This window comes from Ambystoma mexicanum, chromosome 12, assembly GCF_040938575.1.
Source record: "Ambystoma mexicanum isolate Mex_15411 chromosome 12, UKY_AmexF1_1, whole genome shotgun sequence".
NCBI classification, from domain to species: Eukaryota; Metazoa; Chordata; class Amphibia; order Caudata; family Ambystomatidae; genus Ambystoma; species Ambystoma mexicanum.
Window position 1 is genome coordinate 1,075,900,899 of NC_090936.1, and position 24,772 is coordinate 1,075,925,670.

At 48.0% G+C, this 24,772-nt stretch overlaps 1 protein-coding gene across 4 annotated transcripts in view; it reads left to right on the forward strand.

Annotated features, from left to right (window-relative positions):
* PLXNA4 (plexin A4) overlaps positions 1-24,772 on the forward strand; it is a 1,277,179-nt gene that overhangs the window by 173,142 nt on the left and 1,079,265 nt on the right. For all 4 annotated transcript variants that reach the window (XM_069629627.1, XM_069629628.1, XM_069629629.1 and 1 more), the window contains exon 2: positions 10,863-12,138. In XM_069629627.1, the coding sequence (XP_069485728.1) occupies positions 10,963-12,138 (1,176 nt within the window). In that variant the 5' untranslated portion in view covers positions 10,863-10,962. The remainder of the gene's footprint in view (positions 1-10,862; positions 12,139-24,772) is intronic.

Below are 24,772 nucleotides of genomic sequence, written 5' to 3' on the forward strand. Positions count from 1 at the left end.
ATCTGCCATCCCTGTGGCCCTGTGCTCATGTGCGCCAGGGGACATGGGGGTGGCAGAGTCCAGGGACTGAGAGGTATGAGGGCCTCTGGTACTAGGGCTCCTGAGGTTATGCTCCGGAGTTTCCATTTCCCAGCGAACCTCATCTCTATCCGCCCCTGATCCCTGTTGCAATGCAAGAGCCTGCATTTGTGCCTTCAGTTCCTCTGTTAAGGCCTTACTCGACTCTATCAGTTTCTCCTGCATCGCTACCTGTTGCTGGAGCCTATCATTGTGTTGACAGAGGGCCTCATTCTCCCTCTGTGCTTCCTGGTTGGTCCTGGAGAACTGGGCCAGTCTTTGCTGCAGGAGGTTTACCTCCTGGGCAATGTCCCTATTGGCCTGCTCCTTTCTTGCTAGAGCATCTTCCACCCTTCTGGTGTGCTCTACCAAGTTCTGGTTTTCTTTTTGGAGATCACCCCGCCCCTGGAGGGCCAGGTGATTTTCTTCCATTTTTCTTTTTAAATGGCAGACTTCCTGGCCTAAGGCGTCTCTTTCCTGACTAAGAGCCTGCATTTGTGCCGCCAGGTCGTCCCTTTGCCTTTGGAAGGCACCAGCTTTCTGGCGCTCCTGATCAAACTCTGCCTGGGTATCCAGGTCTTTCAGGATCAGTTTATTGCTCTCCTCTTTCTCTCTGTCTAGATGACTTTGCAGGGTGGCTACCTGCTCTGTGCATGCCCTGTTGAAATTGATCTGTTGCTCCAGCTTTTTCTGGTTCTGCAGTAAGGAGTCCAAACTGTCTTGGTGCTCCTTCTGCAGGGCCAGAAATCGGGTATCCTGGTCTGTCTTTTCCTGTTGTAGGATGCCCATATCCTCTTTTATTTTAATGATATATTGCCTACTATCATTTTCTGCCTCCTGGCTCCTCTGCAGCCTCTGCTCAGAAGAGTCCAGATCAGATTGGGCCTTCTGTAATGCCATCTGTTGCCTATTTGCCAGATTTTGGCTTTCAGCACATCTATCCTGCATGTCTCCCATATATAGGTACAGGTATGCTGCTATCCTGGCAATCTTATTGTGTTCCTCTTTGGCTTTAGGAGCCATATATAGTTCACTCAGGGCCACATGTAAGGGACCCTGATCTCTATGTATATCTGACCCTGTTTCAGTGACCTGTTGTGTGATGGCCTGCAACCACACATCCTGGCCCTGTTCGGTCCATTCACCTCTCACAAATAGCTTATGCAAGAGGTGCTCTCTGGCTATTTTCATGTCTACTAAGGTCGTCATTCTAGAGATTGGTCTCTGTCCTGACTTACAGAAGTTTGTATTTTATTTTTGCAGAACAGAACTTTTCTTGGAGTGTCCCTTTTGAGGAATGCTTCACAGCGTAATGCAGCGTGGTGATCCGACCGGATGTATGTATCCCGTCAGTTCGCACACTGTATTAAGCTGCACAAATGGTAAATCTAACCCAACGTCTCGGCTCGAGCCCCCAATTTGTAAGAGGATTCAATTCAGCACTACAGCCAAGTCAACGCCTAGTCTAGAATACTGAATGAAAACCCTTATTGATATATCTTTGTGTCCAGTTCATGCGTTCTGGATGACTACCCCTATATAACACCCCTCTCTTGGAATCCCCCTGACCCCACTGAGCCAAGAAGTAGTTCTGTTTTGCAAGTTTAAAAGATTTATTTGATAATTTAAAATATATATATATCACACTTTATAATAAATTAATAATTGAATAGCACACTTAATCTAATATGATAAATATTAACAACGGAGAATCTGGCACTAACACGCTTCTTGATAATCACTAAGGAGTTGACATGAAATGGATAAGGTAGCAACAATACTTGTATGGTTTCAAATGGATGCAATGTGGAATGAAATGCCGTACAGAAAATACTCAATATGATTTCAACAAACAAGGTAATCACTTTTCTCTGGCAATCCCCTCCCCCCCTTGATGCAAGGCAAGGAAATGGAAGGAAAACACACAGTTCTCAGAAATGCAATCAAATGTGATTCAGTTCACCCCAGCAAGCTTACAGAAAACAGATAGGAGTTTTGAAAACACAGGCCCAAATGCTTTGACATGTGCTAGCAATGGATGAGAAATACGCTGGAAATGCTTTTAATTCCCTTTCAGGGTGAGTGGTATCTAGTTAATATTAGTCCAGGCTCACACTAGCAATGATGCAGGGATAGTTAGCAGGTTAAACGAATTTCTGGCAATGGAAGGCAAGCAGCAGCAGCTTTTTACACGTGAAGAAATTTGCAAATCGCGGCAAAATTCGCGGATGCGCAGAGCGCTATTACAGAGGAACCACAAGGACTGTCTCTATCGTTTTGGGGTCCTAGGAAAGCCTAGGATCTCAGCTTCCAAATAAAAGTTACTGCAAGTCTCTAGCACAAACGGTTGCGGAGATATGAGCGATTGAATAAAGGTCGTTTTTCAGATTTGAAATTTTAAACGCACACTTTTTCAGCTTTAAAAATGATGGCCGGATAACACAATTGCTAAGCTGCAGTTCTACTTAGGTTAAAAATGGATTGAATTATATTATTTTAACTAAGAGATGGGTTCTACACAGTTTTACTATGTACTCACACTATATTCTTGAATTAAATGGGCCTCGTCACGGATCTGGTCAGGGTTTTAAACTGGACTCTGGTCTGGTCTGGTCTGGCCTCTGCACTTCACAGTGATCTGGGTCAGCTCTCTCTGCTGGTCTGGGTCTCTCTGGGTACAGCACTGCTTTCTCTCTGGTCTGGTCTCTTAGTTCTGGATAGATTGAAGTCTCTAGTTTGGCTTTCTGGAGGTTGATGGAGGTAAGTATGGATTTTTCCGGCAGAGCGTCCCGCTGCAGATGGAATTGAAGGTCCCTATCTGTCCTGTCTGTCTGCTTTTATGTGTTTAGAATGTGGGTGTGTTCTAGCATCACTGACCCTACCTCTCTCTCAGCTTCTAATTGGTCAAACTTCCATTTATCATTTGATTGGGGAATGAACTGTGAGTCAGAGGGATGTCATTTTACAGCCTGCAGAAAGTCCACTCCTCCTGTCAACTTACACACAAATCTAGATTTGAAACAAATACATGTTTGCAGAGGTACATATTGTTTTAAAATCATATGCACCCATCATGCATTACAGGAGGTATCCCCTGTTCAAACTCTGCTCTTCCTGGGAGCTTGCATTCAGAAATTACACATATTTCACTTTTTAACTGATTTTGCAATTTCTGACATTGACCCAACTTTACATACATGTGCGCAGGGAGTACGGACATTCACTGATGAAGTTTCAGATTTTTAACATGCATACATTTAGAGTTATCCCCACTTTTCCGCTGACACCCCCCTGAACATACCACCGGTTCTAAAAACCTCTTAAACTGTGGGCAGAAAAATCACAAGAATTATGGTATCATTTATAAAATTTTCACATGTCCGCTCTATGAGTTATTCATCTTTTTAAAGTTATGTTCTGGCTCCAAAGGGGTGTGGTTTACCCTCAGCACAAGGTTGAATTTCTGGTTTTTCCAGTTCTGCCAAGCCAGCTTGCTCTCACAGGCAGTGCCCCTCCCCTTTCCTCAGGAGGAAGCCACTTTTTACGACCATTTACGACTCCTGCCAATAAAACCTTTGCCTGAGCCAGGACAGGGCTTTGTTCACTTTCCTGCAGAGCACAGGTAATTCAATTATCAGATAGATGGCATATCCTTAGTGTGAGCAGCAAAAGGGCAGCTAGGCCTGGGAACACAGCTGTGACTCAAGTTTCACTCCTGATGGGGGTAGTTGCCAGGCAGAATTCAGTTCCTTAAGCCAGGTTTCAGATAAAATGTCACTTTTTGTTCCCCAGTTCCTGCATTCAAATAAAACTAAACATTTTTACATATGCAGCTAGAATGCTGATTCTAAGTGCAAAACTATGACATTTCAACAGTTACAAAGGCATGTGACACCAAACATAGGTCACTCATTTAATCTAAACATTTTCGATTTTAGTGTCTTTAAATCCAGTGCAACTTAAACTGCTGACTCCATAGCTCAGCCAGTTTTGTTATAAGCATTGTTCTGGGCTCTTCATTTCCCAGATTTTGTAGGCACACAAAACTCCATTCTACCAAATGTCTGCTGGTGTTCAGTGAATATTTTGCACATATTGCAATGTTTGAAATAGGCACTTTGGCTTGCCTTCAGAGAAACACAGGGTGGTTTTAAACTGCCGGCTTTTGGATAGTGGTGAGTACTGGTACTGCACCCATTTTTGGGATTTAAGAAAATGAATTCCCAACAATTCTAGGTTGCATTTGGCAATCAGCATTGCCATTCCCAATGGTTTCAGACTACTGTGCGGGTAGTCCAATGGTGATTTTAAAGCGCTTTGAAGCTAACCGGCGCTACTGTTTTTCCTTTGGCAACCCATTTCCCTCATGGCAACCCGGCCTTTCATTCTCGCACTGGTGGGTGGCAAGTGAGGCAACCATTTTGGTGGGCGCACAAACTGCGCAGCTTTCCTGGATTTCGGCGCACATGTGGGTTTTCCGCCATCTTGAATTTTCTAAGCCCACAGCACCAAATGTTGCAGCATGATAGCTTAAACGTGGGTCAGGACACCCAACATTGCGAATCAAGCCGGTTGGTCGATTTGCTGCGCGAGGAACGTGTGCCAGCAGATATGTGGAGCTTTGCCACCAGTACACTGGTGTGTTACCCGTGATTGCTTTGTAGATGATACATGCAGTCCTGAACAGTATCTTGGCTTGGAGTGGAAGCTAACATAGTTCACGTAGGATAAGGTTAATTTGGTCAAATTTCCATGCTCTCGTATTAAGACGTGCTGCAGCGTGTGGACTCCTTTGGCTCAGTTACAGCTGGCTGGGAATACTTCCATGTTGGAGCCCATGGCAGGGCATCCTTTGGCTCGGTGACTGATGGCTGGGAATACTTCCATGTTGGAGCCCATGGCAGGGCATCCTTTGGCTCAGTGAGTGATGGCTGGGAATACTTCCACGTTGAAGCTCATGGCAGGGCATCCTTTGGCTCAGTGACTGGTGGCTGGGAATACTTACACGTTGGAGCTCATTGCAGGGCATCTTTTGGCTCAGTGACTGATGGCTGGGAATACTTCCACGTTGGAGCTCATTGCAGGGCATCCTTTGGTACAGTGACTGATGGCTGGGAATACTTCCACGTTGAAGCTCATTGCAGGGCATCTTTTGGCTCAGTGACTGATGGCTGGGAATACTTACACGTTGGAGCTCATGGCAGGGCATCCTTTGGCTCAGTGACTGATGGCTGGGAATACTTCCACGTTGGAGCTCATGGCAGGGCATCTTTTGGATCAGTTACTGATGGCTGGGAATACTTCCACGTTGGAGCTCATGGCAAGGCAGCCTTTGGGTCAGTGACTGATGCTGGGAATACTTCCACGTTGAAGCTCATGGCAGGGCAGCTTTTGGGTCATTTGCTGATGGCTGGGAATACTTCCATGTTGGAGATCATGGCAGGGCATCCTTTGGCTCGGTGACTTGTGGCTGGCAATACTTCCACGTTGGAGCTCATGGCAGGGCATCCTTTGGCTCAGTGACTGGTGGCTGGGAATACTTCCACGTTGAAGCTCATACCAGGGCATCCTTTGGCTCAGTTACTGATGGCTGGGAATATTTCCACGTTGAAGCTCATGGCAGGGCATCCTTTGGCTCGGTGACTGGTGGCTGGGAATACTTCCACATTGGAGCTCATGGCAGGGCATACTTTGGCTCAATGACTGATGGCTGGGAATACGTCCACGTTGGAGCTCATGGCAGGGCATCCTTTGGCTCGGTGACTGGTGGCTAGGAATACTTCCACGTTGGAGCTCGTGGCAGGGCATCCTTTGGCTCAGTGACTGGTGGCTCGGAATACTTCCACGTTGAAGCTCGTGGCAGGGCATCCTTTGGCTTGGTGACTGGTGGCTGGGAATACCTCCACGTTGATGCTCATGTTATGTTATGTTACTTGGCATTTGTATAGCGATTTATGTATCATTGGTATGATCTCAAAGCTCTGGTAGGTTCAACGCCCTCGGGGACCGTAGTTGAAGTCAGTAGAGAGAGAGAGAGTGTCGTACGATGCGTGGGTGCACCGGATATGTGTGGCAGGGCATCCTTTGGCCCAGTGACTGATGGCTGGGAATACTTCCACGTTGAAGCTCATGGCAGGGCATCTTTTAGCTCAGTTACTCATGGCTGGGAATACTTCCACGTTGGAGCCCATGGCAGGGCATCCTTTGGCTCAGTGACTGATGGCTGGGAATACTTCCACGTTGATGCTCATGGCAGGGCATCCTTTGGCTCGGTGACTGGTGGCTGGGAATACTGCCACGTTGAAGCTCGTGGCAGGGCATCCTTTGGCTCGGTGACTGGTGGCTGGGAATACCTCCACGTTGATGCTCATGTTATGTTATGTTATGTTACTTGGCATTTGTATAGCGCTTTATGTATCATTGGTACGATCTCAAGGCTCTGGTAGGTTCAACACCCTCGGGGACCGTAGTTCAAGTCAGTAGAGAGAGAGAGAGAGAGTGCCGTACGGTGCATGGGTGCACCGGGTATGTGTGGCAGGGCATCCTTTGGCCCAGTGACTGATGGCTGGGAATACTTCCACATTGGAGCTCATGGAAAGGCAGCTTTTGGGTCAGTGACTGATGGCTGGGAATACTTACACGTTGGAGCTCATGGCAGGGCATCCTTTGGCCCAGTGACTGATGGCTGGGAATACTTACACGTTGGAGCTCATGGCAGGGCATCCTTTGGCCCAGTGACTGATGGCTGGGAATACTTCCATGTAGCAGCTCATATCAGAGGCATCATTTGGCTCAGTGACTGATGGCTGGGAATACTTCCATGTAGCAGCTCATATCAGAGGCATCGTTTGGCTCAGTGACTGATGGCTGGGAATACTTCCACTTTGGAGCTTATGGCAGGGCATCCTTTGGCCCGGTGACTGATGGCTGGGAATACTTGGAGCATTACACGATGGAGCTCATGGCAGGGCATCCTTTGGCCCGGTGACTGATGGCTGTGAATACTTCCACGTTGGAGCTCATGGCAGGGCATCCTTTGGCCCGGTGACTGATGGCTGGGAATACTTCCACGTTGGAGCTCGTGGCAGGGCATCCTTTGGCCCGGTGACTGATGGCTGGGAATACTTCCACGTTGGAGCTCGTGGCAGGGCATCCTTTGGCCCAGTGACTGATGGCTGGGAATACTTCCACGTTGGAGCTCATGGCAGGGCATCCTTTGGCTCGGTGACTGATGGCTGGGAATACTTCCACGTTGGAGCTCGTGGCAGGGCATCCTTTGGCCCAGTGACTGATGGCTGGGAATACTTCCACGTTGGAGCTCGTGGCAGGGCATCCTTTGGCCCAGTGACTGATGGCTGGGAATACTTCCACGTTGGAGCTCGTGGCAGGGCATCCTTTGGCCCAGTGACTGATGGCTGGGAATACTTCCATGTAGCAGCTCATATCCGAGGCATCATTTACGTTTCACTGATATTCTCAATCGTGAGCTTCATCCACCGCTTGCAAGTCCTTGCCTGGCTTTTATCTTCCTCGGTGAGATTGTGAAGTTGTCATATGCCATGAGGTTATCAAAGGTGAAAGGACTTGCAATTCGAATACCTCTTCTCCTATAGCATTCATGAAATGACATCAGCGTCGGCACTATGCAAAACATGTAACTACACCTTTATGATTTTGGAGACATGGCTTACAAAATGGGGCCCTGGGAATCTCGAGCACTTCCCCTCAGCCTGTTCACATCCCGGCGCCAGTCTGAAAGCAGCTTCGAGTCACCGCCTGACGAGCAGAGGTGCAAAATGTGACTGAAGCCAAGCACAACCAAGCCCACCCGACCTGCCCATGCCACACCAGTCCTTTACGCACAGACGACGCCCTCCACTGTCTCCAGCTTTACCCTGCCTTCTAAAGGATTGTCTGGTTGAGTCTTTGAGTGAGGTGGCCCGTAGGCGTACCTCCATTGGATCTCCTGTCCCCCCGTGGACGGCACCAGGGCCTTTTAACTTTTCCAGTTGAAATGGTCAGCAAGGAAGTTGGGGCCCCCGAGCAGCTGCCTGAGTTGGCAGTTTTATAACACAGAAACATACTCCTTTAAATGGTTCAGGCTATCTTTGCTGGCACCCTCACACCTGTCGCATTCCTCTTGCAGAGTCCACAATGCTCTTATCAACATGTTGCCTCCTTGCCAGTTTCCCAGACATAAGCGCCCTATCTGCCAACGAGCAATGAATGGCTTTTCAGCTGGCATTTAGTATTCAAACTGCCTGTCGGCTGCGTGGTCTGCTCGTGATAATCTGCAGTCGTTCAGCACCTCGCTGCATTCTTTTGGCTTCATTACCAACAGGTACCTACAGGTGCCTTAGACTGTTTTACCCATCTGTAAGGCAAGGGGTGGGAGGGTGTGGGGGGCGGTGTCAAACGTCATGTTGAAGCGTTTGTCCTTTACCCAATTGCCTACATTCTTGCCTACACCTCCTGCGCTCTATGGGTTAAAAAACATTTACGAGTTGTGTTTTTTACTGCATCTCTGCGAGGTGCCGCGCACGATAAAGCCGGCCCGATTTTCTCTGCCATTGTTATCTTTTGTTTCACACATTATTTGTTTTTTTCTTTTAATCAGCGATTTTGATTTTCTGAAATGAGCCCAAGCAGAGCCTGTCGCCCTCGGTTGTCTCTCGCTTCCCCATTGCTGTAATTTCTCCTTTCGAGATGCAAGCGATAACCGGTGCGTGATGAATGACTGGGGATCCGTCTCGGCCCTCATGCGTGATGGGCAGGAGAGAGCACGGCTGTGTACACAGCACATTCATAATTGCAGTGCTGCGTATCTCTGGCGCTCTGTGGCTCCAGGCAAAGGCTCTGGGGTGTGTGCTGTTTACTAATAGAGTCCCCGGCTCTGGCGAGGCCTACAGGAGCTGCTGGGCACCTTTAGAAAGCCTCCTGTGGGGCGGCCATGCAGTCCCCTGCTCCGGCTGTGAGTGGGCTAGCGGCGAGGCCTACAGGAGCTGCTGGGCACCTTTAGAAGAGCTCCTGTGGGGTGGCCATGCAGTCCCTTGCTCTGGCTGGGAGTGGGCTAGACGCGAGGCCTACAGGAGCTGCTGGGCACCTTTAGAAAGCCTCCTGTGGGGCGGCCATGCAGTCCCCTGCTCCGGCTGTGAGTGGGATAGCGGCGAGGCCTACAGGAGCTGCTGGGCACCTTTAGAAGAGCTCCTGTGGGGTGGCCATGCAGTCCCCTGCTCTGGCTGGGAGTGGGCTAGACGCGAGGCCTACAGGAGCTGCTGGGCACCTTTATAAGGGCTCCCTGGGGTGGACATGCAGTCCCCTGCTCTGGCTGGGAGTGGGCTAGACGTGAGGCCTACAGGAGCTATGGGCACCTTTAGAAGAGCTCCTGTGGGGCGGTCATGCAGTGCCCTTCTCTGGCTGTGCATGGACTAGAGGTGAGGCCTACAGGCTCTATGGGCACCTTTAGAAGTGCTCCTGTAGGGCGGTCATGCAGTCCCCTGCTCTGGCTGGGAGTGGGCTACCGGCGAGGCCTACAGGCGCTAAGGGCACCTTTAGAAGTGCTCCTGTGGGGCGGTCATGCAGTCCCCTGCTCTGGCTGGGAGTGGGCTACCGGCGAGGCCTACAGGAGCTAAGGGCACCTTTAGAAGTGCTCCTGTGGGGCGGTCATGCAGTCCCCTGCTCTGGCTGGGAGTGGGCTACCGGCGAGGCCTACAGGAGCTATGGGCACCTTTAGAAGGGCTCCAGTGGGGCGGCCATGCAGTACCATGCTCTGGCTAGGAGTGGGCTGTGGTGCGGCAGAAGTTAGCGCGCATATAGACAGTGCCATGAAAAGTGCCAGGTGGACAAATTCCCCTTCCTTTCTCTGAAGAACACAGGGTCGTAAAGCTGAGTGAGCTTCAAAGACTTCTTGAAATGGGTTTCTTGAGGTATGGATCTACTGGGTTCGACTGCAAGAACGCTAGACCGTGCTGGCGCACCTCATGTAATTTTGATTAAATTATTTTTCCCATTTCGAAGTTCATGTCAATGATCAACCTTGCTTTTTCATTATCAATATAATCTGGGACTGTGGAACCAGGCCAATTATTTAGTCTAGGATCAAACATTTAATTAAATCAATGAATTTCCCATATCCTTTTCTCGATACCAAGTATTGCTTATTCCTACTGACACGCTCCCCTGAAACGCGCCGCAGATTTTAGAAAACATGTTAGGCTGTCTAATGCATTGATACAGTATGTTCTAATGCAGGGGTGTTGAAGTCCACATCTCGAGGGACAAACACATGTTGAGATTTCAAGTTATCAATAATGAATTCTCTTAAGATAAATTTACATACAATGATTGTATATTCATGCAAATTTGTCTGATGAATACTAATGAGGGGTATCCTGAAAGCAAACATATTTGCAACCCAAGAGGAAGAAGAACCATCTGTTTTTTTTCGTGAACCCAAATGAAATATTTGGTATTTGGGTAAGAATAGCAAGTTTGGCTAATATCAAATATCTAAGAACAGCAGCTAAATTTCGAAATGTACATCTTTCTTTTCAGTCAATACAATCAACATCAAGGTTTTTAAATCAGTATCCTTGAATAAGCGAACACATGTTTCTTTCTATCAGTCTAAAGTTAACTATTCACATGTTTGAAACTTTTCAGGGAGTTCAAATTAATTTTACTACAATGTGTTCTGGTGTGGGATAAGAAATCAGAAGCATGGTTGGGAAATAAGACATCAATTTTGCACTGTAACTATGAAAAATGAAGGCCACTTATTGACAATTTCTTTTTTCCATTCACAGGAAAATAATCCTCTGAAGATCTGGTCTGGAACGCGATTGGACGTGGCAGCTGCTTGCCCCGTCCGTCTTTGAACTACAAGTTGGATATCACAATAGAAACATGGCGGTGGTGAGCTGGACGTGGACATGTTGGATCTCTCACTTTCTTTTAATTTCAGCGGTGGCAGTCCTTGCTAGACAGCCTGCTCCCACAAAGAGGAACTTTACCACGTTCCATGTTGAACAGGTAGACTGGACCTTTAACCACTTGGTCGTCCACGACAAAACGGGACATGTTTACCTTGGGGCAGTAAACAGGATCTACAAGCTCTCCAATGACCTCAAGGTTTTATTGACACATCAAACTGGCCCAGAAGAGGACAATCCAAAATGTTATCCTCCTACAATTGTTCAGCTGTGCACAGAACCCTTGACAGTAACCAACAACATAAACAAAATGCTGCTCATTGACTACAAAGAGAACAGGTTGATAGCTTGTGGCAGTCTGTACCAAGGGATCTGCAAGCTCCTACGGCTCGATGACCTATTCAAGCTTGGGGAACCATTTCACAGGAAGGAACACTACCTTTCAGGTGTCAACGAAAGTGGTTCGGTGTTCGGAGTCATTGTGTCCCATAGCAAGCTTGATGACAAGCTATTCCTCGCCACGGCCGTGGACGGCAAACCAGAATACTTTCCAACCATCTCCAGCAGGAAGTTGACCAAGCACCCGGAAGATGACGGGATGTTTGCCTACGTGTTCCATGATGAGTTTGTCGCCTCAATGATTAAGATCCCCTCAGACACGTTCACCATCATCCCTGACTTCGACATCTACTATATCTACGGCTTCAGTAGTGGCAACCATGTTTATTTCTTGACGCTGCAGCCCGAGATGACCTTCCCTCAGGGTTCAACCACGAAGGAGCAGGTCTACACCTCAAAGCTGGTCCGGCTTTGCAAAGAGGACGCCGCCTTCAACTCCTATGTCGAGGTCCCAATTGGCTGCGAGAAGAATGGTGTGGAATATCGGTTGTTGCAGGCGGCCTACCTCTCCAAAGCTGGCGCTATATTAGCGAGGTCACTGGGGGTCGGCCCCAACGACGATGTCCTGTTTGCTGTTTTCTCCAAGGGGCAGAAGAGGAGAGTCAAGTCCCTGGATGAAACTGCGCTTTGTGTGTTTGTGCTGAAGGAGATCAATGACCGCATTAAAGAGAGGCTCAAGTCCTGCTACAAGGGAGAAGGGACGCTGGATCTTGCCTGGCTTAAAGTGAAGGACATCCCGTGTAGCAGCGCAGTAAGTACCGGCAGCTCCCTGTAATACTGTACAACCGAGAATGTGCCTTTGAACCTAGCAGCTACTAGAGGTGGCTTATTAACTTGAGACTTACCAGATGACTCCTTCACACCTATGGCACTATGTTTCAATTCCTGAGTTATCAAAATACGGCATTCTGGGAGATGTAGTCTTGGGACCACTCAGATGAATGAAAGTACCAGATGACAATGATTGGTAAAGGATATGGGGTAAACGTGAAGTCCAGCACTGTACTTGTGTAAAGTTGCATTGCAATTGTCGCAAACTCAACATATGAGTCAAAGGCTCTCCTGTTGAGAATCTTCAATTGCAAGGTTAACTGTTTGTTTTCTGCTTCTTGAAAACCTCTTGTTCCTAATGTATTTTCATAAAGGCGTAGAAAACACACAACCCCCTATGCCAAACCACAAACCCCCTTTTTCCAACTTCTCGGTTCTGGGAAACGAGATGCAAAATCTGAGCAGGCCATCATTAAGTGTTTGTGCATAAATGGACTGGAAATTAGGAGTGTGTTTGGTTAGGTCACGACAACAAGTCACGTTGCCAAATTCTACTGACGCAATTCAGAATGTTTGTCAGATCTTGCGGTCAGTCACATTGCACATGTTTTGCAGTTGAATTGCTTTTTTGAACGTTCTGTCTCATCCAAAAGTCAAACAATTACCAGAGGTTCTGCACTGACGCCAGGTTTATCTTCTGCACAGCCAGGGTGGCCTTGGTTTTGCAATTCCAATCAGGAAATTGTATATTTGGAGCAGCCTGTGCAAAGCACCAGACAGAGCAAATAGAGCGAGGGAGGGGGATACGTTTAATGAAACACTTCCCAAGTTTGTAGGATAGCACAAGTAATTGTTTTGCATCTCAGCAGAGCCGACTCAGCCCTTCATCCTAGGTTGATCATTTGTGTACTATTAATTTGTGCGGTAGTAAAGTTGCACCCCTTAGAAGAGGCGTGAATGTGGAACCAAGCATTGCAATACATTGTGATCTTGTTATGAAATTCGATTTCGCGATATCCTCCTTAATCTTGCCCTTTGGTCTCCAAGACTCCTCTCCCCCATGCCTCCACATACAGATCATACACGTTGTGAAAGAAGCATTCAGTATGATATCTCAATGAGTTAATGTGCTTGCTCACAAATCTAGGAGCTAGAAATTTGAATTCTGATGGTGCCAACTCAAGCTTGCATCGTTGCCAGCTTGATAAAAAAAAGAATACTCTCGAGTTGAAAGATAGCAATATCAGTTATTTCTTTATTTATTCAGGATGTGCATTGTGTTTCATTCCAAGGCATTGCAGCCTCTGAGCACCATGGTGTTTGCACGCAGAAGTGGCTGGGCGTCCATCCAGATGGTTGCAGGGCATCCATTTGCCACTAGGTTGGAGGCTGCAATTTGCTGTCCAGGGGTATCCTCTCAGCGTGCATTTGGAATGGTAGTGTGGGCTTTGGGTGGAGGTGGCCCACGCAAAGGTCAGCACCTACACGTCGGATGTTTGGGTCGGTCTGCTGGATCTGATTGGACGGCACAACACAATTCACAGACTCTGCCCTGTGCACAGGATTCAATGAGTACATGGCCAGTTTCCTCCTTTCAAGTCTTGCACAACCGCTTCAGAATCACCTGAAAGAAAGGCCCATTTTAATTTGGTGCACTGTCATTTTTCTCATAATTCTGTACAAAAAGCTGAACCTCCTTAGGAAGGAACTGTGTTTTAGGGAGCAACTACCGCTGTTCCGCTGTAGATCTACTTTCCGCTGTAGCAGCGCATACAGAGAGTGCTTGGGATCCGGAAACCTAATATAGGATGGGCATGATTGGGATTTTCAACAACCCCTTCCCGCTCTTTAATCTTCAGATCCTCCAGCGAACCAGGGGACCAAGCAAATGGCAGTGGAGGGCAGTATAAATACCACAAACGTAACAACACATATAAATATGTCCTCCATGGGAATGAACATGCCTACAAAGTTGGCTTGTGTTCTTATATGTTATGTTAATAGCATTTGTATAGCGTAACTGTGACCCAGAGGTATCCTGACGCTTGAGTGACCCAATCGTCGGACAAGAAACCAGTCAACGGAAGCCATACGATCTTTCACTGAAAGATAAATGTTTTTAGAGTTTTCCTAAAGAGAAGATGGTCTTCAATAACAGAGAGGGAGAGTGAGAGGAAGGGGTTCCAGAAGAACGAGGCAGCAAAGAGAATGCTCTGCCTCCCACAGTAGCTTTACAGAGTCTAGGTACCTGAAACAAGAGCAGGTTGGCAGACCGAAGGTTTCTCTGGGGCGTGTATCTAATGACCTTCTCACAGAGGCAGGGTGCTCCAAGTTCATGGAAAGCCCAATGGACCATGCAGAGGGACTGGAATCTAATTCTGCTTTCTATCGGCAGCCAGTGCGGACTCCGGAACACAGGAGACATGTGAGAATATCTGGGCAGCCCCACAGCCAGCCGAGCTGCCAAATTATGAACCACTTGCAGACGATGTATTTGAGATTTAGGTTGTGCAAACAGAGTGGCATTGCAGTAATCTAGTGTCCGAGCAATCGAGCACGAGCCCACCATATGCCAGAGATTAACAGGGACGAATAATCTTCCTCAGCATGTTAAATTTAAGATGACCGGCACTGTATTTGACACGACTCTGTGGTTCCACAGAGACTGATGCAGCAATTTTCACTCCCAGGTTCATAACTAAACTAGCCAGCACCAGTAAAGGCCCTAAGGGAGAGGACCAGAAGTCTGGGAGCCAAGGCGAGTGTGCCAAAGGAGTGCAGCCGAGGACCACGGCTTCAGTTTTCTCTGTGTTCAATTAAAGTCCGTTCTTATTCATCCAGCTTCCAATGTCGGCAAGGCAGTTTCCAAGACGGGAAGCTGCTAACCTCTGGCCATAGTTGATACAAAGACTAACCTGCATATCGTCAGCATAGGAGAAAAACGGCAGCCATGTGAATTAAGCCGTTTGGCGAGAGGGAGGACATAGAAGTTAAATAATAAGGGACAAATGGCCGAACCTTGCGGGACCCCGCAAGTAAGAGGTGAAGGGGCAAAAGAAAAAGGGTGGAAGGGACATAGATTGCATCCGGTCAGAGAGAAAAGACCTGTACTCACAAAGAGCAGGCCGACCAACTCCAATGTCCTCCAAGCGTTGACATAAGATGGAATGGTTGATTGTGTTAAATGCTGCAGAGAGATCCAGCAGTATAAGTGTGCCAACTCCACCCTGGTCAAGTGTCAAGGTAACGCCCTCAATAACTGAGAATAAAACCGACTATGTGCCCATTGAAGGATGCAAGCCATATTGGAAGGCATCAAGAATAGAAGAGTCTTCTAAATAGATCCTCGTTTGTCCTATTGATGAAGTTCTGAAATGATTGTTGATTTTGTAGCTAAAGAATGCAATTGTTATGAAACACACCAATTTCAGTTGAAAGGGCATGGACACGAAACTCTCAAGGACCAGAAGTTGCCGCCTGCCCGGTGGTCTTATTTCTAAATCGTGCAATACCACAAAGCTGCCGCACTTAAAATCGACTTCTATGTTCCCGTACCCCGTACTCTGTCTTTCAACTTTTCACTCTTATGATGCCTCTTCCATCTAGTTTACACTATTTAACGTTTGAACCTCCTTGCCAGGAGGTGTCAAGATAGCTTGAGTACATAAAAGAAATACGTTTAGGATTTCAATTGCCCAATACTCAACAATTTGGGTCTCGCAGATTGCAAAGAGTCAAACTCACATAGAACCACTGATGCAGCAGTGTCATTGCATAAGAGAGTCAGCCATTGAGGACCACAAGTTGGCGCTACAGTGCAGACCCCTTCAGCTACCTTCCTTCTATTGCAGGAAGTTGGCCCTCTCTCAGGGACAAGTCGACCACATATGAGCCCCACCCACACTCCTACCCGTGGTCAGTGTCCATTCAAACAATCTGAGGAGTCTCTGTACTATGAATATCAGTTATTGGGGCGATGCGCCCACAACACGTGCACTCTTCAGGCAGTCCCTTTGGAATGTTCGCTTGTCCTTCCTTGGTGGCCATGTTTCGATTGGCCATTCCCCTTGCAAAATGGAGCTTTCTTAGAAGTAAATACACAGAGAAAAGGCTTGATGCCGTGTTAGTTCCGTTTTAAAATTAAACACCCCCTTTATTAAGTAACTAAAAATATTATGCTGAGATGGTAGGTGCATAAGCCTTCGAAGGGTACGACGTTCATTCATTGCCCTTTTTTATGCGGACATTTTTGCTGCCGATTTTTGGCTGAAGAAATAATCAAAAAATATGGTGGGGTAAAGGGAAATACGGGTTATGGGGTTTGGGGAATAAGTAGTAAATAACTGGGATGTGTGGGATTTTGGAGAATCCCCCTAAAAAGAAATACAAAACGCCGATGAGTTCTCTCAGCCAAAAATCTCAGTGCAAAATAAAACCTGGCAATGGAGTGACACAGAACCCTTTCGAAGAACCAGAGACTTCTGTATTAGACAGTGGTCACACGGACATCTCTTTCACAGGGAAAGAAAATGAAAAAAAATCACAAGAGATCTTTGCACTTTAAACACTATTGTCTCCTGGAAGAAGTATGCAAGGAATTCAGTTCTGCAGGGCCCTTTATCTTCAAGGCCTTAACAATGGAAGAAAAATGCACGTACTCAAAGATCAGGAAGCAGCTCTCTTTACCAGTGCAGGGAAATGACCACTTTGTTGATCCAAAGTTTTGCATTTCCAAATACTTTAGCTGACAAGTCCACGGAGACTCCAGTATGAAAAAAACAGTGATGCATTTGTAGAGAAATTCCAAAGACACACAATTTGAGAAACAAGTGGACATGCATGTTCACACCTTCCGTGCACAGTCTGGCGTGTTCCACATGTGAAGTGGGCTTACATTTCCAATCTTAGAGCCAGCCCTGAGTTGTCCAACTACAGCGTGCATTCGCTTATTCCACGCAGCCACAATCAAACGATTGTCTTCAGTGATTGCAAAGCCCAACCGGACTATCAATCTCACACTGCACGATCTGAATGACACTGCACGATCTCAATGACACAAGGGTTGGTAAGATCGTTTGTCTGGTCCTCCCTCCATACCCTCCCTTGTCTTGTTGTGCCTAGAAACACATATGTACAAGCGCATTATCAATGACTTATCATATCATATCAGTGGCCCTCATTACGAGTTCGGTGGTAGCCATGCCGCTATTGGCGGCATGGCTACCGCCGAAATCGCGTCTGTGTCCTTGGAATGAGGACTTACCGGGCCATTCCGAGTTCGGGTGGCCCGGTAATTCCTCCCTCCAAGGACCCGGACACGGTCCTTCCCCATTCCCATTTCAGCCCCCATAGGGCTGAATGGGAATAGGAGAGGGACCAGACAATGGGCCATTACGAGATGGCCCGTTGTTTGCTCCCTCTTCCCCTCGTGGGACCCGGTAAGCACGCCTGGTTTTTCCCAGACGTGCTTACCATGTCCCGCGTAATGTGGCGGAACGGGTTGAACGGCGCCGGCACCTTTTACGGCGCCGTTTAACCCATTCCGCCAGGGTCGTAATGAGGCCCAGGGTGTTGAGCCTAAACCATTGTGAGAGGCTAATGCATGTTTTTGCAGCCTCCATGCTGTGCTACGGCCATACGGTAGATCAACCAGAGTTACTTAGGCTGACCTGTATGCATAGGATAAAACCAATGCAGAAATATTCCATAGGCTTCCAAGGTGCAATGTTTTCCTCATGTTTGATAGGGCCCAGTGGAGTAACTTTGCTGAAAATGTTGTGGGGGACATAACATCTGAAGAAAAGGTTCCCCAGCCAAATGAATGGGGACAAAATGGTGTGACATGAAAGTTGGAGGGGACAAACACCCCTGTCCCCCCCTAAAATTACCCCCATGATAGGGCCTCACTGACTTGCATACGAAGTGACAAAAACAAAAATACATCAGCACTGTCTGCATGGTGACATGTCCACTATTGACTGCCCCTTGCTCAATAATGGTTACCAATCATGTGTGGCCAGGCATCCAAAGTCCCCATACATGCATACAGGGATGAGAGATCAAGGGAGTCAGGGTCCAAAACATTTAGCGAGCAGGCCCTCTCCGCAGAGGTTGAATTTTCTCATTTGGGGGAACGAGTCGTACAACTTCACGGATAAGATCCTGGAAGTCACAGCCATTTTTTGGGAGATTTAATGTTTCCATGTCTAATATTTTATGACTGGTGGAAACAAAAAGGGATGAACCACTAACCAAGGAGGTAGGGGTACTGGTTCCTCCCATAATTACCACACCAACGCAACATTTTCCCAATGGGGTTTTACTTTGGTCGCCAACAGAAGAAGTTGTACCCTGATCAAACGCCAAAAATCACTTTGTGTAATATTTTATGACGAAATGACTCCATCAAATAAATGGAGAATCTTTTTGTATGAAGTCCCGGGTGGGGTTTATTTTTTTAGACTGAGACAAAAACACAAGTTGGGTCAGCCAATCTGATTTTTTGACTTATTTACTCCTATTGTTTGGCTTTTTTGGGGGTGCTCCTTTTGACCTTGAAACCCCTGGAAGGCTTCAGTGGTCCTCAGTAATCCAGAGAGTTTCTATCGAGGTTATTGATGAGAAGGTCTAATGGTTGCGAGACTGTCCAAGGATACCTTGAGATAACCTCACACCGCTCATCGGGGCCCGCAACCACGGGCAGTGCACATCCTGGAAGGTATCAAGGAGGTGTCTATGTGGGGTGGCCATGGCAGTACCATTGCAACCTGACACCTGGGGTGCCCTGGGAACCAAAAGTGGCCCTGAAAATGTTTTTCAAAGTGGTCCCACATTACACTCTGCCTCTAAGTTGGGTTTAAGAGGGCTCCTCCCGCCCAAGAGAATTTTTAATTTGTGTTCTCCAAATGATAAGTTTTAAAGCAATTTGTCCCTATATAAAGATTTAAAAAGTAGTAAAACAGCAAACACTGACATTAAATCTAAAGAGGAAATGACTACTGGAAGCTTAACAACAAATGTGTTACCTTGAAACAGTGATGCTGAAACCTTTTTATAATGTGTCCCCCTTGAGTAAAAATAGTGTTGCCGCCGATCCCGCCCCCGAGATGCCATATTTGCTTCAGTGCTCAAGTCGTGGACACAGGCGGGTGGACCGAGGCCCCCCATTTTTTTCAGAGGGCACCTTGATATGCTAATTTCTGGTGACGCCATATCCAAGTGTTATGTTAATGAGTCCCCCCACCTTTTTTGTAGGACTTGACGCCCTGATCTGCACACACTTTCTGGTAAAAGCAGTCACCATACTCCCTTTTTGAAGATCCTTGCACCCCACCTCAATATGTTTGCTAGTCCCCAGCCCCCAGAGGGGGGCAGCCCCACAGTTTGAAGATCACTGCTTTAAGTGGGGGTGGAGGAGAGATGGAAGGAAGAAGACAGTGTGGATGGGAGAGAGGGGACCCACAAAAAAGGGGCTGATGGTGCAGAGGCCCGCAAGCAAATCTGTAGGCCAGCCCCCCACTGTCTGGTGCACCTTTCTCAAGTCATCATGGTATGTCTTACAGCAGCGCTCCTCCGTCAGACATCTGCCAGGCGCCTCCAGAAGCCCTCCCCCACGCAGCGTCCACCCCCAGAGAGTGATGGAAGCCGACAGGCTCGCGCCTAGGCCTTGCTGCGGCAGGGCACGTCGCGTGCCTCAGGTTAGGCAGAGAGCGTACTCTTTGATGTGGTGTGACGGCTGGGGAAGTACTCCCGGTGTCAGATCGAGCACGGCTCTCCCCGGGATCACCTGCAGCCTGGAGGGCACGCATTCTTTCAGCAGGACCAGTGCTGGAAATGGAAATACTTTACTGTGGGAACCCACCACTGATGCTGGTGGTGCGATTCTTATCGCCTGCCTCCCATAAACGGGTTGACCTCTCTGAAGATCTAGCCTGTAACATAAACCAGGACAGGCGCCTTTACTATAATGCTGCCGGCAAGGTATAAAAGGTGCACACCTTTTAAGCCCAATTCGCTGAAATATTTCCTCTAGAGTACAGTCCCAATGAGCGACCCCATAGGCATTGTGGTCAGCCATTCGCATGGTCTTGTGGGTAAGTGTCTCATCCCTGTTCCTAGCGACCTGTGTTCTAGTACTGGCGTTGCCACTGTTCAAGGAATTCCTGAGAACACTAGGTACTGTCTGTGCAGAGATCTCTGTTTGGGGGTTTTCTGGAGTGGGAGAAGTGCTTGGCGGTTTTCTGCATCTGGGGAGACATCTGTTTGCCGTATTAGGGGAAAATCCGGCTCAAACCCAGCTCCGAGTAGGGCCGTATCGCCAGCATAGAGACCTAGGATGGGGGGCAGGACTGGTCCTGTGGGCGCCGATTTGCTGCTTTGGACTGAGCACTGCGTCTGGAACAGCTGGGCCTCGTTCTGTACACACACGCACTGTGCTGTAAGCACGGCGCTTCCTGTTTGTACTGCACCAGATGTGCTCTGGTATACAGCACTCCGTTACACATCAGTGCAAGTATACACATAAACAAACGGGCATTCGGGGGTCTGCGGTGCACGAACGTCCTCCAAACACTTCCTTTGCGAAGCGTACGCCACAAAAGTGTCTTTTGTGATGTATCGATGCAGCTAGCATTACTCACGTATGTCCCTCTGCGACGATGCTGTGCTCGGTTGCTCCAGATTGCAATGGAATCAGTGAACTGCAAAGATGTGCACACACACTAACCCTACCTAGCCAAACGACACCCACAGTGAACCTACCTACAAACACACACATCTTGCCTACAGACCTACACACAATCACCCTGCGCACACTCTAATCCTGCCCACACATGCACGACTCTCCTCCACACACCGAGACCACACACCTACACTCCCATCCACATATACAGCATTCTAAAGGCAGACCCACCCAAAAAAGCGTACACAAAGTGTTGTGCATCCAAATGCAGTAACACGCCCACAAACAAAGGACGGGCCTTACACCCTATAAGAACCTGGGCTCAGCTGAAGTGCCACCTCGTATTCTTTTGTTACAGTTGTGGCAGGCACATGTACTCAGTGTTCACAGCTGCCTGTCATCAAGCCCTGCTGAAAATGTCTGGGACCCTCTTGCTTAGAGTGGAAAGAAGTCTGAGGCACCCGTGGGGTACATGCATTGTAATAGAGACAAAGAAAATACAGCCAGGGTTGATAGCTGCTGATTTTCATGAGTTGGCCAGCCAGCAGGGAGCTGAAACACTAAATGCCCACCGAAAAGATATAAATCCTTTGTCAGCAAGTGGCTGATGTGGGGAAAACTGTGTTAAAAGGCAAAGAGAGCATAACACTTCTGTATACCCTGAGGGAAGTGACGGCCGAAAGTGCTCCAGCAAATACAACTTGGAAGGTGAGTGTGACGAATCAACTCAAGGGGGACTAGTGGTCCGGGGATGAATATTGGTTTCTAAACCATCAATCAACCCCACACCTCTAGTACACCAGAAGGAATCCAAACAGATTGGAATACAAGTGAATTATAAGACCTCCTTGTCCAATTTTGGTAACGTGGACTGAATGGCAGGCTTATCTCTGCAAGGTCATGGATCATTGGTTAGTTTCAACACAGGGAAAATACAATTATTACCCAATGATGAAGGGACTGTCCCGTCAAGGTTGTATACAAATATCGACTTCATTATTATGACAACAGATAGTTTTAGCACACTACAAAATACAACCCACACTGTAAAGGAACACAGAGGACAGACAGTTTCACAAAGGAAAGGGATGCACTCTGGATACTGACAGGAGGGTATGTGGTAAAGTAATCAGACCTACTGTTCAAGGTTATTTGGTTTCAGCACCAAGGGGGAAAATGGTCGTAACTATCTCTAGAGGCCTTCAAAGGAGGACCAGGGAGGCAGAACCACAATGTACCTGGTGCTGAAGAAGTTCTTGGTGGTCGACAGCGTCGAGGCAGTTCCAGGGCGCTTCGCAGCACTTGAGACAGAGTCAGTGGCAGGAGACAGTTGTGGGTACAAGGCGGCAGGCAGTTTGGCAAGTGAGGCTGGACAGACGTCTGCAGGCTGTCCAGCGCGGCGGCTCAGGACCAAGAATTGTTGCCTCTGTGCTGGTCGGCGGAACTGTAATGCTGGTTGAGACGTTTCGGATGGCTCTGGTGACTGCGACGTGACAACAGTCAGCGGTGCAGCCAGATGCAGGTTGCGAACTCGACTGTCTCGAAAAAAAAGTCCTTTAAAGATGGACGCTGGATCTTGTTTGTGTGGCACACCTCCTAGCTTCTTCGCAGGGCTCATATCCTTTCAAGGCAGACGGTCCAAAGCACCGGAGCGTGTTTACAGGCAGTGGCCTTGTCCTTTGTCCAGAGACTATCTGGCACGTCCAAACTTGCTGGCAGAATCTAGCAGGGCACACTGGGTGCTGGCTGGGTACCGGTTCTGGAGCTGCTGGACGGGTCCTCTGAGTCCGGTATCTCTCTCTGTTCCCTGGGAGATGTTTAGGGCAGGGATTTTGCTTCCCTCTTGGAACTCATGGCCTTCCTTCACTGGCAGAAGATGTAAGTGTAGACTGTACCTTCAACTCCGGTCCACATGAATCCTTTTTCTCCTATACTCCTTGTGAAGCCTTCAGATGTTCTGATCCTTGCTAATTAACATTAGTCAGTATTTGCCACCACCAGCAAGGTTTGACAATGGAGATGCAAATCCATGAGGCCTTGAAATTCTAATCAGGTTGCCCATGGCCAAAGGCTTTTAATGTACCCATGGTTGCCAGGTGTCAGCTACAGCTGTATCCTCCCAGAGTACAAGACTATTTTTTAAATAAACAAAAAAAAGCGTAGGCGAGCACACTCTTCCCATGCGGATGGTCGAATCCCTAACATTCAGGCTTGCTTCAGTTATCTCGTTAGTAGGCACTGCCGCCAGCCAGATAAGACAAAAGAAAAGCAGTTCCATGGAGCCTCTAATATTTAAAGTAAGTTGCTGGAGGAAGGTGTCCCTTCCCCCTTCTTAAGATGCTTTGATGTACCCGGGGCTGTCACGTTACAGCTGAATATGACATGGGAAGAAGGCGCCTGTAGGCTGTGTCTTCCCGGAGTACATATGGCCTCACACAGTCCTCGGAGTTTGATCTCCCATCATTTATTTTCATGTATCAAACAATCTAAAAGCCCAGGTGAGTGCACTCTCCCCGTGCAGATGATCGAATTCCTCACAGCGAGTGCTGCAAAGCGCACCTTTAAAGCCCCAGAACAAAAGTTATATATAAAGGAATATATTGCCATGCTATAAGACTGCTGACTAACAAAACATGGCGGTAGCTGCGGCGGGGGCCCTGATGCTTGTGGCCCCTTTCAACTGAAAGAGTTGAAAAGCTGTGACGCCATCCCAGCTTGCCATGCACTGTTTTTACTGTAACTGTCCATTCTGTAAAGTCTGAAAGTGTCCCAAAAGCATTCTTAAGAGGCGTGCATGCGCTCTGTTGTTGCAATATAAAATGCTATCTTATAGCGCCCTGTGGGTTTAAGCACTGGAGTAATAGCTATTAATATTAAATACATTACTATGCACATGGCAGTACAATAATTTACCTCTTTGAGAAACTATCCACTTTGGTAGGTAGGATGATAGGCTAAACCCCCTCGTCCCCCTGCTGTGGCTCAAACCTGTGCTTGCAAGTCACGCACACATCTGTGAAACAGTCCCTTAACTCACTGAGCTATTTTACCAGCTTGATCAAAGTCCTATTCTAACAGTATTATACCTCGAGCTTAGGAGCCCGGCCCCCAACATGAGTCTCTGTTTGCAGACCTCGCCGAGCGGTTCCCACGACTCCCGCAGCCGCCGTGACTTGGTTCGGGGCCAGGCTGTCACCTGAAACAGCGCTTTCCATCCGAGTGGGCGGCCTAGCGCACCTGACGTTGGGGCTTCGCGGAGCGCTACCTGGGCCTGACCCCCTGTGATTGGGATTGATAGCCCAGAGACAGGGGGCATGGAACTTGCCGCTAAAGCCCGCAGGCCCGCGCAGCCTGTCGGGCCTGGAGCGGAAGTGTTTAAAGAACGCCTGACGTGCCATTTCCCCGTCCGCTTTTAAAGTGTTTCCCTTCATCTCTTGATGCCACTGGGGCTGTCAAGGAAACATGAGCAAATCACAGAGTGCAGCCGATCTCCACTCAGGAAATTACCCTAGCGGCGTGCGATGTGAAGCGAAGCACGAGGCGCCCTCGCAGCCTCCCTCGACAGCCACCAATTTCCAATATAGCAAAAAATCAACTTGAAAGATTGACTCTTTTTTTGGGGGGTGCGAGGAAAACGTCAATTTCGCTCTGCTTGGTTTACTCTAGCGCCGGCGCCGAGGCATTTCTTATAGCGATTTCATACTGAAAATGCCTCTCTTCTGACCCCCTTAGGTTCAATGAACGCCCAGACACCCATCTGGTGTCCAGTGGCACAATCACCTGTCTACATAGCTACCACAAAGCCCCTCGAGGCGATTTGCTTTTCACTGAGCGCTTTGTTGACTGTTCCAATCGGAATGGCTAGCGAATACCCCCAATCAATGTGGCTAACTTGAAAGTGACCCGAGGTTTACTTTCTTATGGGGGAATCAGA